We start from the raw sequence: 19,295 nt of genomic DNA on the forward strand, positions 1-19,295 counted from the left end.
TCCATCCCTACTACCACATCGAAGCTTCCCAACTCGACTGGCAGTAGATCCAGTGCAAACTCGTGTTCTCCCAGCTCTATTACACATCCTCTGATGACTTCGCTTGTTTCAACTAGCTTTCCATTAGCCAGTTCAATTGAGTACGAAACGTCTAACTTACTAGCAGTTAACCCAAGCATATTCTTAAATTCTAGCGATACAAAACTATAGTCGGCACCAGTGTCAAATAGTACAGATGCAAAGCATTGGTTTATAGGGAACGTACCAGTGATAACATTCGGGTCCTGGCGTGCTTCCCTTGCTCCAATGTTGAATACCCTCCCACGAGCTTGATTGAGTTTTGGGCATTCACGCTTGAAGTGCCCGATGTCTCCGCAGTTAAAACATCCCGGTCCTCGACCGTTACCATCTCCATTACCGCCTTGATTGTTGTTTTGATTGTGGTTACCATTTCCTGCTTGATTCCTGAAGTTACCGCGATTACCACTTCCACCGATGCGGTTCCCATTCCCGTTACCTCCACGATTGTTGTTACCGAATCCCCTTTGGCCACCACGGCCAGTACCAACCCAACACGTTTTTTTTAAATGGCCAACCTTCCCACAAGATTCACATTTTCTAACTCTGCACTGGCCAGCATGATGATACTGGCATATTTCACATTTAGGCAGAGTGCCCATATACCCTTTGACTTCAGCACCACACTTAGCCCCCGCGGATGGATTCACTTCCTTCCTCTTGTTGGCACTGCCGGTACTCTTTTTAAAGTTGGAGAATTTCCGCTTGTTTTCTCCTGAGGACTCCACATGTGTCTCCTTTTTCTTTGGTTCAGAAATTGAAAACTTGTTTAACCGAATGGCTTCTTCTGTAAGTGCCACGCTCAGATCAATGGCTTCGGTAATTGTTGGAGGCTTCGACGTCGTTACCATGCTCATGATCTGGGGTGTTAATCCCCAGATGAAACGCTCCACACGTTTGAATTCAGGCGTGACCATGTATGGCACCACATGGGACAGATCATGAAACCTCTGAACATACTCGGCGATTTTTGGGCCGTCCATCTTTAGGTTCCAGAATTCCGTTTCCAGCTATTGTATTTCAGCCCGTGAATAGTATTTCTTCCTCATGAGCTCCTTCAGCTCAGTCCATGTTAATGCATACGCCGCCGCCTCTCCCAGGGTCTGTACTTGCAGATTCCACCATGATAGAGTACCATCAAGAAAAAGCCCAGAGATGTATGTAACTTGCTGTTCAGGAGCACACTTGCTCATCCTTATAATCGAATCCGTCTTTTCTGCCCATCTGACGAATGCAACAGCACCTCCAGTGCCGTCGTAATCTAAGGGCTTGCAATTCAGAAATTGTTTGTAGGTGCAGCCATTGGGTGGGTTGTTGTTGTTGTTGTTGTTGTTGTTTCTTGAGGAACCTCCGCTAGTCTCTGCGCGGGAGGCCTCATACTGTGCTATTGCTGCGGCAATCCGCTCTTGTAGTTCAGCCTCAGTGGTAGGCAAACGTGTGTCTCGTCGTGGAGGCATCTTCTAAAAGGAGATCATATTTGTCAGGTCATAGTAAGTATAGTAAATATGCGTATATAATAACATTCATCAACACCATAACACATAACATCCCATGTTATAATATAAAACAAAGAATTCAACAACGTATATAATGAGAATACTGCGATTGAGCTATTATATAATCAAGACCACAATACAATGTTTACAAGTTTTATAGCTGTATTGTACATCAAAAGCGACTAGGGGCCACATCACCCTTGTCTGAACTATCTAGTCATATACAACAACCAAAAATCAAACATCAAAAGTCATCATGTCATCCTGTGGTCTTCAAAATGTTGTGCAGTCGGCTCAATCTATGTCTTCTCACCAAAAGTAACACTACCTGCAACAGACCAAAAATCCTCATGCTGATGGGGGAGGGGGAGGAGGAGGGAAGAAAAGCAAACGGCGCAAACGCACCCAATCCTCCTCAAGTGCGTGGACAACGCGCAGCAGGTAAGCAATTTGCTGCTCAGGAGTGAGGAAGCGAACATCAGAATCAGGGGGTAGTGGAAGAGGAGCTGGTGGTGTAGCAAAAGGAGACTGACAATGACAAGGGGGAGGACGCGGAGTCCTCTCCAGCTCCTGGACTCGACGGCTCAACGCATCCTGCTGTAACTGCAGGGATATAAGTATGTCATATGTGGTATATCCAACATGGTAAGGATGATATGGGTCTGACAGAGGCATAACATTGGGCGATGACCACGTAAACGGCTCGCCCATAGGTGCTGAAGCAGGAAAAACAGTGTGTGGGGCAGGTGTAAAAGAGGGCATAAATGAAAAAGTTGCTGTCGTATGGGGCATATGATCGGGCTGCTGTGTAGAAAGTCCTTCCCCTGGACGGGGAGGAGGGATGTCCTGTAGAAAGGTGATGGGTAAGTCCGTGCGGTGGACATCAGATACGTGCGGATGATACTGGGGAACATCAAGCGGTGCAAAAACAGGTGCAGCAGTGGGTGTGACTGGTACAACAAAAGAAGGATAATCGTCGTCCTCGATCCACCCATTACGGGTGTCTGCATATCTCGGATCGACATGTGTGGCAAATGATGCACGGTCAACAAACACCGGCACAGGATCAGGCAGTGGTGCATCAACAATAGGAACATCAGAAACCGGTGGTACGACGACTGGTGCATCAACAATAGGTGGTGCCAAGACTGGTATATCAACATGATCAGGCTCTGGTAAAGGATCAGGCGAAGGTGCAATAGCTGGGACATCAATAGGGTTATGAGCAATGACAGGCTCTGGGCTAACTGGAAAAGGCTCAGCAGGTACAAACTTGACCTCAGGATCTGGGTCGACGTCATGGGGAACGAGGGGCGCAACAGACATCGCCATGTCTGAATCGGAGTCAGAGGAGTAGTGTTGCATGCCCTGGGCGTGAAGTGAAGCGGACGCTACAGACTCAAACGAGTGTGGACAAGACGGATCGGATAAGGCCTCCTCAATAGGAGCCTCGACAGGAATAACAGGGTCAGCAACTGGAACATCAGCAGGTGGGACATCGTCATCCATCAGGGCCACACCATCCTGGTCACCCTCCGGGGGACGCTCAATGAATAAATCGATGTCATCGTCAGCTAACTCGCCAAATGGTAGATCCTCGACAGGAACTGCAGTGAGTGGGAGGGGATGTAACAACCCTCACTAAAATTAATATTTAGTATGATAATTATGCAATAAGGAAACCCTAATTAAGTTTAGTATGATTAATTAATCAGTTAATCAATATTAATTAAGCTAACAAGATTAATTAAGCTAAGTAAGGTCTATTAAAAATAGATATATATGAGGTCGTATAAGAACGTTTAATATTAATAATAAAATATATTATTTTTTTTCCTTACTCCGTTTTTAATGAAACTTAGGTTAAAACGTAGATAAAAATATGCTCGTTCTAAAGACATATTCGTCGTTTTATAAAACGTTATATTTTAAAAGTTATACAAGAAAAACGAGTTAAGCAGCTGAAATAAAATAACTAAGCTAGCTAGCTAGCACGTCAAGCTAGCTAACAAGCACGTCACTTGAATCCCACATCGACCAGAATATGAAATTGAGCTGCCTGCCTGCTTGCTATAAATAAGAAGCTTAGGATTCATTTTTCTTTGCTCATTTCTCTTCTTCTTCTCTCTATACGTTGGTGTTCTAACCAATAATCACTCAATCGCTATTACGATTCATTTTTCGAGTGATCAATATATCCAAAGAATGCCTAAGTGCCGCCCACATTGGGCTATGCTTTATCGTTTGTCGGTAATCCGATAAATGAGCCGAAGCATTGTACTTTGTCGTTGTCGATAATTCGATATACGAGTTGAAGTACTATACTTTGTCGTTTGTCATTTTGATAAATGAGTTGAAGTATTGCACTTGGTCATTCATTGTGAGAATTTGATCTCGGGAAATTATCGTAACTGCTGTATTAATCATTAACCCGGTTTTTGTGAAATTCGTTAAGGTTCGAATCTCATGACTACCGTTAAAGGTTTGATTTGGGTTTTGCACCAATACGTATTCTATTCTGTTAAACCACCAAAAACACTCCCAACTACACCCTTACAATCAAACAAACTATTAAATCATCAGAAGATCCAGAATAATAAAGTACATGCTTAATTATCGGGAAAAGTAGAATCAAGAAGTTTGTTAACTCAATCCTGCATGATGATTAGTGAGTTATTCTTCTTTTATAAATTCTTTTCTCACCGTTTGTGAGTTATTAACTATTTTACAATACTCCAAATTCATTTTCCGAGATTATAATACCAGTGATTAAGTTGATGTAATCACCAAATTACAGCCAGTATGTGGGGTATTGTGCACAATATTACAGTTTAAATCATTTTAGGTGGGCGAACCTAATTTAATTGATTTACGTCATTCATTGGGGCAGCCAATGGTGATATGACCACTGTCACAGATTCGGTCGAGTGACAAATACTGTGGGTAGTTGGTTGATATCAGAAACATGTGTAAAAGATCTTAACACTGTGAATAATCATAAAACGTGTCATTTTCAGTAAAATGAATAATTCACTCAGTATTTCCCTGCTGACAAAATCTTTTTAAAACGCGTTTCAGGTAATTGCAATAGATTGGAGTAAGGATTGGATCCGACACTGAAGGACTTCAAGAAGTGGCTTATTTTCAAATTAAGAAATATTATTTTTTTTATTAAAAGCTACCTTTGTAAAACATGGAATTTATTCCATCTTTTTAAATAAAATCCGGTGTTTCTAAACTCTGATATTTTTCCTAACTCACGGTCCTGATGAAATTCCGCTGCAATGTTTTTCAAAATAATCACCGGTACCACTGGACTGTTCACGGCATCGATTCCGGCCAGATGGGGTCGGGGGTCGTGACAGAAGGTGGTATCAGAGCTAAGCCACTACTTTAAGCCTATAAGTGTTGTGATAACAATACTTAAGCTTAAATAAAAGAGTTAGGAGATTACTATTAACTTAACTGGTAGCACATCTGATAGCATTTAGACTTGAACATAAGAAAAGATGCCTTAGTATAAGCTAAGCCACTTGTTTATGCAAATAGGTGTTATAATAATACCTAAGCTTAAACGGAAAATTTGAAACTTAATATTATTTGATAGCACTCTGAATGATATTTAGACTCGAACTTAAGAATTTTGTCTTAATATAAGCTTCAAGATAAAATTACTTATATGAGTATAAAGAAGTATAATTGTTATTCAATAAGAATAACGACTAGCAGGCAATAGCATTTAATTGCTACTTATTCTTGTTTATTAGTATTACTTGGTCACGAATAAAGATATATTATGGAAATACAAATTTCCTTGATTCTGGGTAAAAGTCCTAATAAAAAAAAAAGACACTTTTAAAATCTTGAAAAGATACTATTTATGGGAAATAAAAAAATTTTCTCCGGCAAAACTGGGTATAGAGTAGCAGACTCTCCAGCTTGTCCGGATATACTGAAATTACCGCTCCGGCGCGAACCGGATAAGACGGGATAAATGGTATGTCAAACCAGTAACAAGATTTCCCTAAATAGTATCATGACCAAATATCTGACTGGTTTTTGGAAATATGAATCTATTATATACCTTTAACCCTATGAAAGGTATGTATATTACAACATGTGAAATATATAATATAGATATGTATATCTATAAGGAATTCCAAAAGTCAATTAAGAATAAAGCACAAGCATATGTATATAGATTTCTTTATCAGGAATCTTTCGCATATATCTTTAATTTTGATGTCAAACATTCTTTCGTTTGATCATCTACCTCGTAACTCATGCAACAAAATAATACTGGAAACCCATTAAGTTGGGACACCATCAAAAATATAAGAATTTCCAATACGTTACCATAAACTACTAACGCCAGTAAGAAGCCGGTAAAGTTGTGCTTATGCACAAGAAAACACATGAAACTTAAATTATACATCCACAGATGTCGAAGTTTATCACATACGACTTCCAAAGGCAAGATCTTTGAAAAATATAAATTAGGCACGATGATACCTACACTAATTCCATCAGTAAAAGAACTCCTAAATCAAAAATCGGCACTTTGCCACATGATCTTACAAACGATCAAAATATCGCTGAGGTACGTTGGAACAACATTTCACAAACATCGGTACATAGTTTAACCTGAGTCATAATTATTAGTACTACAAAAGAAGTCATGTAGTTTGCACATTCCCTATTCCATTTCACTTCATTCGACATTCTCTGATAATGTCATTAAACAAATAAGTTATCACACGAAATTCCAGATAAAGCTCTTATATTTCTTTCGTTACAATTCTGACTTCTGCCTATAAAGAATTGACTTTCGTGTTTTTACTTCCTCTAATAGTCATCATACCATGAGGATTTCTTTCATAGTAGCAAATATTCATCTATTTCATTTCTTGGTAAATCCACACTTTACACATGCACTGTTTGTTGCGCATGTGGTTCGTTTGATTTATAAAGACCCCTGGAGGGCTTCATTCCAATTTATTATTTTTATCAAAAGTTCAAATATCATATCACTATACTTAATCTTTGCATTTATAAACCACGTTTATTGCAAAACGTTGACTCTTTGATATTGAGTCAATAAGTTTCTTGAAAAACTCAATTTCCTTTAGCATACATGGTTTTTGTTGTAAACATATCCCAAAATTTCTTATTAATACATGAACTCGTTTTGTTTACACCAAGTTCAATTGTCTGAACTTGCTCGCATCATGTATTCAATTCAAAGTCCCATATGATGGATTGAAGCCATCATATTCAAAATAGTCCCGACAAGCACTTCAATTCTCTTGAACCATAGCATGCTTGTTTAGTCTTCGAATTCATCAAAACATTTATTTGATTACAATCACCTTGTGGTGACATTTTTCACAACATTTGAAAATTTCGCTGATCTCGTTTAAATTAGTTATTTTTTATTAATAACAGTAGGTATTAACATTATTTTAAGGGTATTATCAAGACAGATATTGGATAGCGCAGCCTTAGTTAGGCATAGACTGATCACCTATGCTTAAACAAGGCAGTACTAACCAATATCCAACAATGATAATAACTATTTAATATAAATTAAGTCATCATACTTATTTAGTAAATTTCAATTATATATACAAATATTTTTATAGAAATATATATATATATACTTCGTACTGTGAATAGAAAACATATTTTCATAAAACAAATAAAGAGACGAATAAAATTATCTAAATAATCGCCTAAATATTCATAAGCAAGACATGTTATAAATAAGCTTTTGGTTAATATTTCACAACTATTAAATACTTATAGAACTATTCCTTTATAATATGTACATATTAAAATATCAAATGTCATTTACGCAAGCCAATATTTAAGTATGCTCGATATTAAAATAAACATTTATTATTTTACTTTCATGATACCCTAATCTTATAGTAAACATACTTGATTTTAAAAATAATAATTATGAGTTCCACGATATTGGGTAAACCTATTTATAAAACATATATTATTATTATTACGGGTTTTGATATTTTAAACCTATCTATATTTATTTATTATTCTGCGTTATGATAACATAAAAGGAAAAGGTATTTAGTAAACCAAAATATCACCTATCTTTAAATCAAACATTTTGATTAAAATCATCTGAATACAATTTTGTATTAAGACAAAAATACTCTAACTTTATTGTCTTTTCATGTATTCTTACAAATCACCCATCTCAGCACATTGATTTTCTCATATCATAACTCAATATTTGCCGAATCATTTTCATGGTTTCATTTCATTTTTAATTGGTCAATCTTAAGTCTTCCTTAGGTACCAATCAAGGTAAGTTTCCTTCTGACAAAGAATTTTACTAATTCCAAAAAGTTCTTCACATTCATTCTAAAATCTATAGAGCATATATCTTTTGACTTAAACATAATCAACTTGAAAACTATACCATTTCATCTCATTCGTTTGAACATTTCATCTTTTGAAATATCTAGATTCGCTTCCTTGAAACTCACAATTTCGAAAACGGTGAATTTATTCAGTCATCATTATTGAATTCTTTCAAATCATTACCAACGCTTTGTAGCATCCGAATAGAATTGTAGCCTGTGTTAAACCCTATTCATGAGTCATTCGTTTGATTCGTCATTTTCTTGGTACAATTATGTACTCAGATTACAATACACTAAATCCTGTTGTCCATTACCATTTAAGTAAACAATAACTGATTTTCGGATAATCATTAACAAATCATTTCCCATACTCCCATTCACAAGTAGATATTTATCGAATCAGAATCTCCCTCAAATTGATTAAAGTAAGTTCATTTTGAATATTAAATTCAATTGTTTCTATAAATCATTTTTATTTTTAAAAATATTCATACCCCTCAAAATATCTTTTGATTCCATTCCACGCTACATTATTCCTCTTAATTAAAAGAAGAAACATAACCCCAAGAAAATATCATAGTTCAAATCTCGAGGACGAGATTTTTATTAAGGTGGGGAGAATGTAACAACCCTCACTAAAATTAATATTTAGTATGATAATTATGCAATAAGGAAACCCTAATTAAGTTTAGTATGATTAATTAATCAGTTAATCAATATTAATTAAGCTAACAAGATTAATTAAGCTAAGTAAGGTCTATTAAAAATAGATATATATGAGGTCGTATAAGAACGTTTAATATTAATAATAAAATATATTATTTTTTTTCCTTACTCCGTTTTTAATGAAACTTAGGTTAAAACGTAGATAAAAATATGCTCGTTCTAAAGACATATTCGTCGTTTTATAAAACGTTATATTTTAAAAGTTATACAAGAAAAACGAGTTAAGCAGCTGAAATAAAATAACTAAGCTAGCTAGCTAGCACGTCAAGCTAGCTAACAAGCACGTCACTTGAATCCCACATCGACCAGAATATGAAATTGAGCTGCCTGCCTGCTTGCTATAAATAAGAAGCTTAGGATTCATTTTTCTTTGCTCATTTCTCTTCTTCTTCTCTCTATACGTTGGTGTTCTAACCAATAATCACTCAATCGCTATTACGATTCATTTTTCGAGTGATCAATATATCCAAAGAATGCCTAAGTGCCGCCCACATTGGGCTATGCTTTATCGTTTGTCGGTAATCCGATAAATGAGCCGAAGCATTGTACTTTGTCGTTGTCGATAATTCGATATACGAGTTGAAGTACTATACTTTGTCGTTTGTCATTTTGATAAATGAGTTGAAGTATTGCACTTGGTCATTCATTGTGAGAATTTGATCTCGGGAAATTATCGTAACTGCTGTATTAATCATTAACCCGGTTTTTGTGAAATTCGTTAAGGTTCGAATCTCATGACTACCGTTAAAGGTTTGATTTGGGTTTTGCACCAATACGTATTCTATTCTGTTAAACCACCAAAAACACTCCCAACTACACCCTTACAATCAAACAAACTATTAAATCATCAGAAGATCCAGAATAATAAAGTACATGCTTAATTATCGGGAAAAGTAGAATCAAGAAGTTTGTTAACTCAATCCTGCATGATGATTAGTGAGTTATTCTTCTTTTATAAATTCTTTTCTCACCGTTTGTGAGTTATTAACTATTTTACAATACTCCAAATTCATTTTCCGAGATTATAATACCAGTGATTAAGTTGATGTAATCACCAAATTACAGCCAGTATGTGGGGTATTGTGCACAATATTACAGTTTAAATCATTTTAGGTGGGCGAACCTAATTTAATTGATTTACGTCATTCATTGGGGCAGCCAATGGTGATATGACCACTGTCACAGATTCGGTCGAGTGACAAATACTGTGGGTAGTTGGTTGATATCAGAAACATGTGTAAAAGATCTTAACACTGTGAATAATCATAAAACGTGTCATTTTCAGTAAAATGAATAATTCACTCAGTATTTCCCTGCTGACAAAATCTTTTTAAAACGCGTTTCAGGTAATTACAATAGATTGGAGTAAGGATTGGATCCGACACTGAAGGACTTCAAGAAGTGGCTTATTTTCAAATTAAGAAATATTATTTTTTTTTATTAAAAGCTACCTTTGTAAAACATGGAATTTATTCCATCTTTTTAAATAAAATCCGGTGTTTCTAAACTCTGATATTTTTCCTAACTCACGGTCCTGATGAAATTCCGCTGCAATGTTTTTCAAAATAATCACCGGTACCACTGGACCTGTTCACGGCATCGATTCCGGCCAGATGGGGTCGGGGGTCGGGGGTCGTGACAGGGGAGCAGGGACCTGAATAAGAGGTAGATCCCCGTCGAAAGGATCATCAGCTAGAGGCATATCATCCCCAAAGTCTGGTAGGGGAAAAGGCTGGAAGTCGTCCTCATCAGTGCTCGTAGTATCTGACGTATAAACCTCGCTCTCAGATAGGATCTCGTCGTCCGAGACTATCGCCTTAGGATACAGCGTGTCTGACACTCCGGTATCCGAAGAAGAGGACATGATGTCTGTAACACAACCACACATATGCACATATATCAACATGTAATCAAATAAGCATGTAAGTCACAATAACATAAGCAAGTAATCATCCTAGTCTTCCCCAGACTATCCCACCCAGTCTCCTAGACTGAACTCCCTAGTCTCTCAGACTACCTCCCTGGCCTCTAAGACCAAACCTTCCCAGTCTCTAAGACTAACTCCCTGGTCTCTAAGACCAACTCCCAGTCTCTAAGACTAATTTCTTGGTCTCTAAGACCGACTCCCAGTCTCTAAGACTAAACCTCCCCAATCTCTAAGATTGAACCCCTCAGTCTCTAAGAATGAACCTCCCTCAGTCTCTAAGACTGAACTTCCCCAGCCTCAAAGGCTGAACTCCCTCAGTCTCTTAGACTGAATATAAATTTTGAAATGTGTATTTGTGCCTTTTGGTTTGTAAAAATGTTGTACCCTGGATCTGGACATTTTGTGTATGCAATGTAAAAATGTTTTCGTGAGAGCCCTAATGATCATAGTCTATACTCGAGAAAGAATCCTAGTTCGCTATGATCGAGGCTCTGATACCAAGTTGTCACACCCTGGCTTTTGCGGAAGCGTGGACTATTTTGGTGTGACTCCTTAATACCATGGCAACAATCATAACAATGCTATATGATAAAACACAAGATGTTCATCCATTCATTAAGTTTAAAATACCACGACATCATATCTTGAAAATGTCGACATTTAAAATAAGTTACAAACCATACTTGTCTACAACGTGTTCATGAGACACAACAAAAGACTTTAAGTAAAACGTGGTTTAAAGACATGTAACCCGTCCAGGTAAGGGTTACACCTCCTAAACCTACTACCCTGGATGACATCTTTATTCAATGCAGCTTGACACATATGCAGACACTTGTCAGATCCCTTAGTTTCCTGAAATACATGTAGTTTGAAAAATCAACAAAAGTTGAGCGAGTTCATGTGTATATGAGTATGTATAAACCTTTAAAGTATGTCTGTATGTATAAAAGCCCCTGGTATGTAGCAATAAGGAAAACGAGATCACCAATGGGTTGCAAAGCCACTGGTATGTGTGAAGTGATGCAGGAAAACTCAAACCTAGCGGAGTTGCACCGGGCTTCCAGCTGGAAGACATAGTCACCACTATGGGCCACCCTGGCCTCATGGGTGTGGGCTCGCTACACCCAAATAGATCTATCACTCATGTCCCTCGGTCCTACGGCGAGGATTAATGGCCTTAAGTGTTGTACCCACCACTCACATGATCTAAGTAGTATACCCTCCTTAGGCTAACCATACCATGTATAAAAATGTCTGTCATAATTTGTAACATGTATTCCACCCCCAAAGTATAAAACTGAAAACAGTTAAGAAAAAAAGGGGGGACATGAACTCACAGTAGTGCGTCTCATGAATCGTATCGTCAACTCAAACTTGGTCCGCTACACGACAACCTACAACGTACTATTGTTTATTAGACGAACAGGCCGTGCCTTGCTTTTGTATTTACGGGTTTGAGTTACGTTACTTTGTTATTATTCCAAGTTATGACTTCTTGTTAAAATAATAATAATTATTTTAACTTTATGTTCAAGACTTAGGTTTATGATCTTTTAGTGTTCTTGTATTTTCATCATAATCTAACTATTCACCACCATAAACATGAAGTAAATGAGGATCAAAGAAGCTTACTACTAGCTTTTAAGCTAGGGAAGAAACACTAGAGAAAATGAGTGGATAAAAGCACACGAGGGAGGTCCTTGATGATCCGTGAGTTCCACACTTCGTGATTCACCTTTGTGCACCTTGTAGTAACCTTGGAAAGCTTGAACTTGAAACAAAAAGGATGACGGTGTATGGTAGGGTGTTCGGCCGAAGCTTGTTTAGAGGGGGAGAGAGATGTTTTGTGTCAGTGAAATGATGAAGTTGATAGGTTTTCTTATAGTCCTACTAAACCCTTAATCCATTGGTCTAAATGTCATGGGAAGTACAAGCACAAGATCAAATCATATCTTAAACAAGATTGCATGGGGATTTGATGAAATCCTTGGGGTGGCCACATGGGTGAGCCGTAAGTTTGAGAGGGGGGGCCATGTGTGCTGTCATTTTCATGGTGGGGGGGGGTAAGATGTATAATGTTGTGGTAAGTGGTAATTAGCGGCTAGAGTGTACCAACAATGTCAACTCAAGATCTCACAAAGTCCCGTGAAAGATTTATGGATGAGATTATGGAAGATTTGAGAAGTCTTTGGTGAGTGGGGTCCCATGGGGACGGTTACAACATAGGGGGGGTAAGTTGTATTTTGATGGCAACTAACTTAGTTAGTGGAAGGTAAGATGTAAATCTAGTGTTTAGTGTATGTCATGCTTTATGTAGTGTGTTTAGTGTTCGGGAACCAAGACTAGCTCAGAAAAAAGTGAAACAATGTTTTTAACAATATTTTTGTGTTCCGGGTAGTCCGGTTGGATATTGTTCCGTTAAAGTGCTAAGTGATATCGTAAAGTGTCCTTTATGTAACTTTTAGTGACCCTTTTAATTCCCGACACTTAGGAAAGCATACAAGACCATTTTGCCATATTTTTGCAAGTGACTAGCATATTTAAATGCTGAATTTTGTTAATAAATGCAGAATTTTGCATTTTAAGTGGGTTTTAGGCACTTTCCGGCACCTAAACTATCACCTAGTGACGCAGTTTTATGGTCCTTACTTCCCTACACTCCATACTAGTGTAGTACCTTGTCCCTGACTCATACTGGGCCTCAATATCTAGTCTGTCTATGTGCTGGCATTGTCAGTATGTTTCTGAGTTATCCGCTCACTGTGCTAACTGTGCTTTGTGCATCAAGTTTGTCACTAAAGTTTGTGTGTAATAAATGGAGTGACAGTATGAAATGTGATGCATATGTATCTATGTAACAGAAATCAGAAAGCAGTTTGATCATCAGTTGTAATCAAGCACAGTCATTAAGCACAAATTTAATATTAATTAATTGTACGGATACCTGTAATTGTGAGGGTTGTCACAAACTCATCGGGATCAACTTTAGGTAGTTTTTTTTATTTGTAAAGACTATCGTATTTTATATTTGAGTAAATTGCCAAAATCGTCCCTGAGGTTTGGGCATGTTTGTCATTTTCATCCAAAACAACTTTTTTGTACAATATAGTCCTTCACTTTTGGGCTTTTTGCCATTTTCATCCAAACATCTAATTTACTTTATTTTTTCTATCAAATATTTGAATTAAAATGACAAAAAATCTCAAATCTCAGGGACAGTTTTGGCAAAAAAAAAATCAGACGTTTGGATGAAAATGATTAAAAAAATCTCAAAAGTGAAGGACTCTATGATACAAAAGGTTGTTTTGGATGAAAATGATAAATATGTCCAAACCTCAGGGACGATTTTGGCAATTTACTATTTATATTATGTGTTTCTAAATTTCTTGTGATTATTGTATAATACTTTTATTATGTGATGAACCTTTCCTAATCTGAAATGTCGAACCGACCTGAAATTTTCTATGTTCAGTCATATAAAATTGAAGTATCTAAAAAAGTGAACTCATTGGAAAAAAAATGATGAATTCACCACTATACATAGATATCTAAAACAATTGAATGCGTACAAAATATTATCAAAAAGCTACAAAATAGAAAATTAAACGATAATAGAAACAATTATATTTTTAAATCCAAACTTTTTTTTAAATTCAAACTAAAAGTAGTTCATCTCAATATGAAATATATAAAGGTATCGAGTTGAAGACTTAGACTCACTTTTAAAAGATGTTACATCCTTTTGTGATAAATATGATATTGAGATCATTAATATGGAAGATGAATATGTTGACCCAAAAAATAGAACAAGAAAAATCAACATCACCAATCGTCATCATTTTGTGGTCAAAAATTTCAACATGGTTCTCGACATGCAAATTCAAGAGCTTGAAAACCGTTTTAACGAGGTAACCACTAACTTGCTTACGTGTATGAGTTCTTTGAGCCCACATGACAATTTTTTCCTTTAATAAACTAAACTTGCTAAAGTTGGCCGAAATGTATCCGTATGATTTTATTTTTGATGAAAAAGACAAGCTTGTCGATGAACTCGGCTACTACATTTTGTAACACCTCGAAAAAATTTCGTCCAATAATGTCTTGACACGTGTCATAAGGTTCCGTTATGTGAAAACATACTTTAGAGGGACTAAAAGTGACAAACAGTGAAAACTATGGAACGTAAGGGTCCAAAGTGTCAACAATGGATAAATAGGCTCTATGATAACCCCACATAATGTTTATAACCTTTAACGGATGGTTCATGGATCATACGACGCGGAAATTGCACAAAAGTGAAGTATTGTAAACTATAGGGGCCAAAAGTGTCAACATGTTTAATTTATACCTCTGAGTGAACTTTTGGCAGACCCGAAGCTTTGTATAGCTAAAATATACTCACTAGAATATGTGGTAAAAATTTCATGAAGTTTCGTCAACGTATGAGAAAGTTATGGCCAAAACCGTACTTAAGGGACTAAAAGCGTCAACGTCGAATTTCAGGGCTTTTTGGTTGAGCGCAAAGTTATCCGAGGACATTACCATTTTGGTAAAAGTCCTAAGGTTCTTAAAAACCAAGTTTGGGGGTTTACGGGTCGAGAAAAATAGCCGAAACATCGCGTACAAGTTCAGGGGTCAAAGCTGTCAATACACGAAAGTTGTTTGGCTGAAACAGGGGTCAGGCGACCCGCCTGGGAAAGCCCAAGCGGGCCGCGTGGGTTGCCCAGCGACAGAAAACGTATTTGGGGCTGATTTGAGTCCGAATTCGAGTTGGATACAGTTGTTTGCACCTCCTCTTGCACCAATAACCTTTCATGCAAGCCTACTACAACAGTAAACCTCAATTACCTGCTTTAAATCCGAATTTGCATCCATTTCTTGAGCATTTTCATAGTAAACAAGGAGCACTCTTTCAAGAACTCTCAAGAAAAGCTCTCTGGAGGAAATCTAATCAACAAGGCCGACTCCTAGTGTTCACTAAACACCTATAGGACCTTTGTAAGCTTTCAATTCGTTCTTTAATCCGTTCATGTTGTGTTTATTGTTAAAAGTCAAACTGGGTGTTCATAACCTTTGACTTTCTGATTAAACGGATTTCTTTCAGTCATTTCTCGAATTGAAACTTGTTATAGATTGGTATTTATGTGGGAAACAAACCCTCTAAAGGTTACTAACTGATTCCCACTACATGCATGCTTAATGTCGAGTCAAACCTATTTCTAAAAAGTCAACAGAAGTGATTTTTGTGAAAAATGACATGATTAATGATATAGATGACATGCAACCTGATTGATTATTGAAAATAACTTGTAATATATATAAGAATGTGTTTTAATCATCATCAACTCGACAATCTATAGTATAGCCACGAATCGGAACCGAAAGTCTTGTAAAACGATTATTTCGTAGACTATCGATTCGGATTCATACATGCATGTTCGAGATCTGTATTGGAAAGTACTTTTGACTATTTTTAGTTCAGTTAAACTTTCTGGAATTTTCTTTGATTGAGTCTATGTTTAGCCTATTCGAATGCATGTTTCCGGTTTATGCATAAAGTTGACTATTTTGCCCTTTTTGATTTAAAACGGGATTTTTGGAAAAGTGAAAGGATAGAAATCTTTATTTTTATTATATAAACTTGCACCGAAAGTTTCGGATCAGTTGGTGGTCCAGATTGTGAGTTATGGCCATTAGCGTAAAACTATATTATAAATTTACATAAACGGTCCTTTTCGCATAGAACCCGTTTCTGGCCACGTTTTGGTACAAAACTTTTTACCAACAGAAGTAATATAATATTCTGGGAATTTTGATGATTTTTAATTAATTTTTGGCTGAAAGGATTCTAGTTCTCCTAGTCATTTCGGCTTATGTCGGTTTTGACCGTTTTAGCCATAAAATGAGTTTTACACATCCTTTTGACCCGAAACCTTTTTCTACTGATTTTATATGATGAATAAATTATTATAAGACTTCTGGAAATATAAAAATCTCAGATTTATTGTGAAAACCCGAAAACGCCCTTAAATCGTATTTTTAGCGTTTTAACGCATAGTAAAGCGTTATACTTGTTTTAAACATATAAGACCTATACCTACTGATGTGTTTAGCATATTTTCATATAAAAACAGTAAGTATAATATTTTGAACTCAGGTTTCCAGTTTTGGCATTTTTAGCCCTTATGAAATTACTAAATTGCCCCTACGGTGCATAGTTTGGTTTTAAATGATATATTTGGTATATGGGTCATACCCTACTGATATAATATGTTATATTAAGTATATTTACTGTATGAACCAGACCCGAAACTCAGATTTCTAATTTTACCCTTTTATTATCTTTTAAATGACCAAAATGCCCTTCTAAGGCATAAATTGAGTTTAAAATTATCCCGGGCAATATAGAACATAACTTACTGATATAATATCATATTCTAAGCATATTAATTCAGGGAACTTGCATTTGAATCTTTTGGCTACCCGTATCGCCCTTTTCGCGTTCGGTTCGGTTTACGTAACTAGTTCGCGTAAATTGACCGAAACGGGTCAAACGATATCATTTTTATTTCAAAATCCAGAATGTATTTAGTATACCCATATTATACAAGTATTCAAACTTGTCGGGTCTAAATCACATTCTATCCGGTCTTTCGCTTAATCGTGCGTAAACCGCATCATTCCTAAAACTAACCGGTCAAAGCTTAAGCTTAAATAAAAGGCCGTTAGGAATCTAATAGGTTAATTATAAACCTTTGTTCCAGATTAGGAAGCCCGGTAAAAGCTACCGCTCTTATCATTTGTGTTACATACTTACTCAGGTAAATACATTTTGACTTAATTTCCCTATACGGGCTTGGGGTACGGTATTTAAAATACCGCTTGATCGGGCGCACAAGTCCTGCTCCTTATAGGTGTTTAGTCTTGAATAGCTTGTGCGACTTCGTTTAAACAGTTTTGTCTTACTTAAAAGGCTTTGGGGGGTTGTTGACCATGTCCCGGATATCCTTGGCATTTTCTTACGAGATGGCCACGACCAGAGCACGGGGTGTAGGCGTACACCCGTCGTGTATAACTCTTTGATGTGGTGTGTCAATTAAATCTCTAGCCCGGACAGTAGATCCCGGGCCACCAGAGATATAAGTGCATGTAATTCGTTCACAAGTTTATATTATATAATTATCCCAAGTTAATAAAAATATTTATGCCTTGTGCATTTAAATAAATTTTCAATCATTTTCAAAATGAGTCAGTCGATTTGTATTTACCAGTGTAAACTGACGTATTTTTCCCAAAAGATTAAGTGCAGGTACTATACGGAAATAGGCTGGCTGTTTCCTAGAGAGCGTCCACAATAGTCTCGCAAACTCGGACGACATTTATCTGTTGAACTATTTACTTCTATTTTTTTTGATCCGCCTGTGGATCCATTTCAACTACTGTGATATTTATTATTACACTTTGTTTAAAAGTTGAAATGTTTCTATTCTGCTTCCGCTGTGCATTATTATTATATTGTGTTGATTGTCTATGACGATGCCAACTACGTCACTGTACCCCACACCGGGCCCACCGGTGACACGTGGAATTTCGGGGTGTGACAGGTTGGTATCAGAGCCAATGCTGAGTGAATTAAACACTATCCTAATGTGTTTAATCTCAGTTACACAATTGCACATTCCTCGATTTTCGAGTCTAGACAAAGAACTTAGGAAATGTTCAACATTTCGTTTAATTTATTTTTATTATTGCATTGTCTTATATATATTGTTGTGCAACTTGTTTGATTTTTGACAGGATCACTATGCCGCCAAGAATGAGAGGTCGAGGAGGATTTGCTACTACCCACGACCATGAGGCAGGGCCCTCACATAGGCGAGCACCATCCGCCACACACAACATAGCCGCCAACGACCTTTGGAGGTCTTTTGCCGAGCCTGCTAGGCATTCGGTTTCCGCCAGCACTTCTCCGTCATTACCCCACTCGTTTGGGCCCCATTCGGAGAACGGGCCCCATGGTTCGCATGGATCGTACATACCATTGCACCAGTCACCGCAGCAGTATCCAGCGCCAGCTTACCAGGGTTTATATAACCCTAATGCTTATGTGGAGGAGCCAGTGGGCCACAACCCACTCGGGCCGGAGGACCATTTTTCGGGAGAGCACGAGATGGACGTAGACGAGGATACGGACCCGTCGCTACCACCATCAGGTACGCCTAACCATCCGATTGAGATATCGGATGGGTCGCCATTTAGGGGATCACCCTACAATGGTGGGGACAGCTTTCAGGAGAGATTCAAGCAGCATGATTGGTATTTTACCCCCAGCCACAACTCTCCGATGCTTCAATCACTCCATGGTACTCCGATGCTCCAATCGCTCCATGGTTCGCCGGTGCACTCGCAGCAGCTCCAGCAGCAGCCGCCTCTACCGCAGGACCTATCTGAGGCCCTGTGGCGCGACGTGATCACTCCGTCGCCACCGCCGCCACCAGTCTTACCTCCTCCGCCCCAGAGGCCTAGGAGGAATGCGCGCATGTCTACGCGCGGAGGGATTCGCATAGGCACCCCTCCACATGTTAGTAGCAGCCGCTACACGTCTCTTCCCGGGGAGTCTGAGACAGGGGAGTCTCAGCATCCCGTATCGGAGGTTACTTCTGTACCGATCCCGCC

The 19,295-nt window shown here is 37.6% G+C and overlaps 1 protein-coding gene across 1 annotated transcript; it reads right to left on the minus strand.

The window, feature by feature from the left end:
- Window positions 1–1,922: 1,922 nt before the first annotated feature.
- Window positions 1,923–3,083, minus strand: LOC110869773 (vegetative cell wall protein gp1-like). Its single transcript, XM_022118995.1, has one exon. The coding sequence runs from the start codon at window positions 3,081–3,083 to the stop codon at window positions 1,923–1,925; it is 1,161 nt and encodes a 386-aa protein (XP_021974687.1).
- Window positions 3,084–19,295: the final 16,212 nt, after the last annotated feature.

The sequence above is a fragment of the Helianthus annuus genome, chromosome 8 (assembly GCF_002127325.2).
Source record: "Helianthus annuus cultivar XRQ/B chromosome 8, HanXRQr2.0-SUNRISE, whole genome shotgun sequence".
Taxonomy (NCBI): Eukaryota; Viridiplantae; Streptophyta; class Magnoliopsida; order Asterales; family Asteraceae; genus Helianthus; species Helianthus annuus.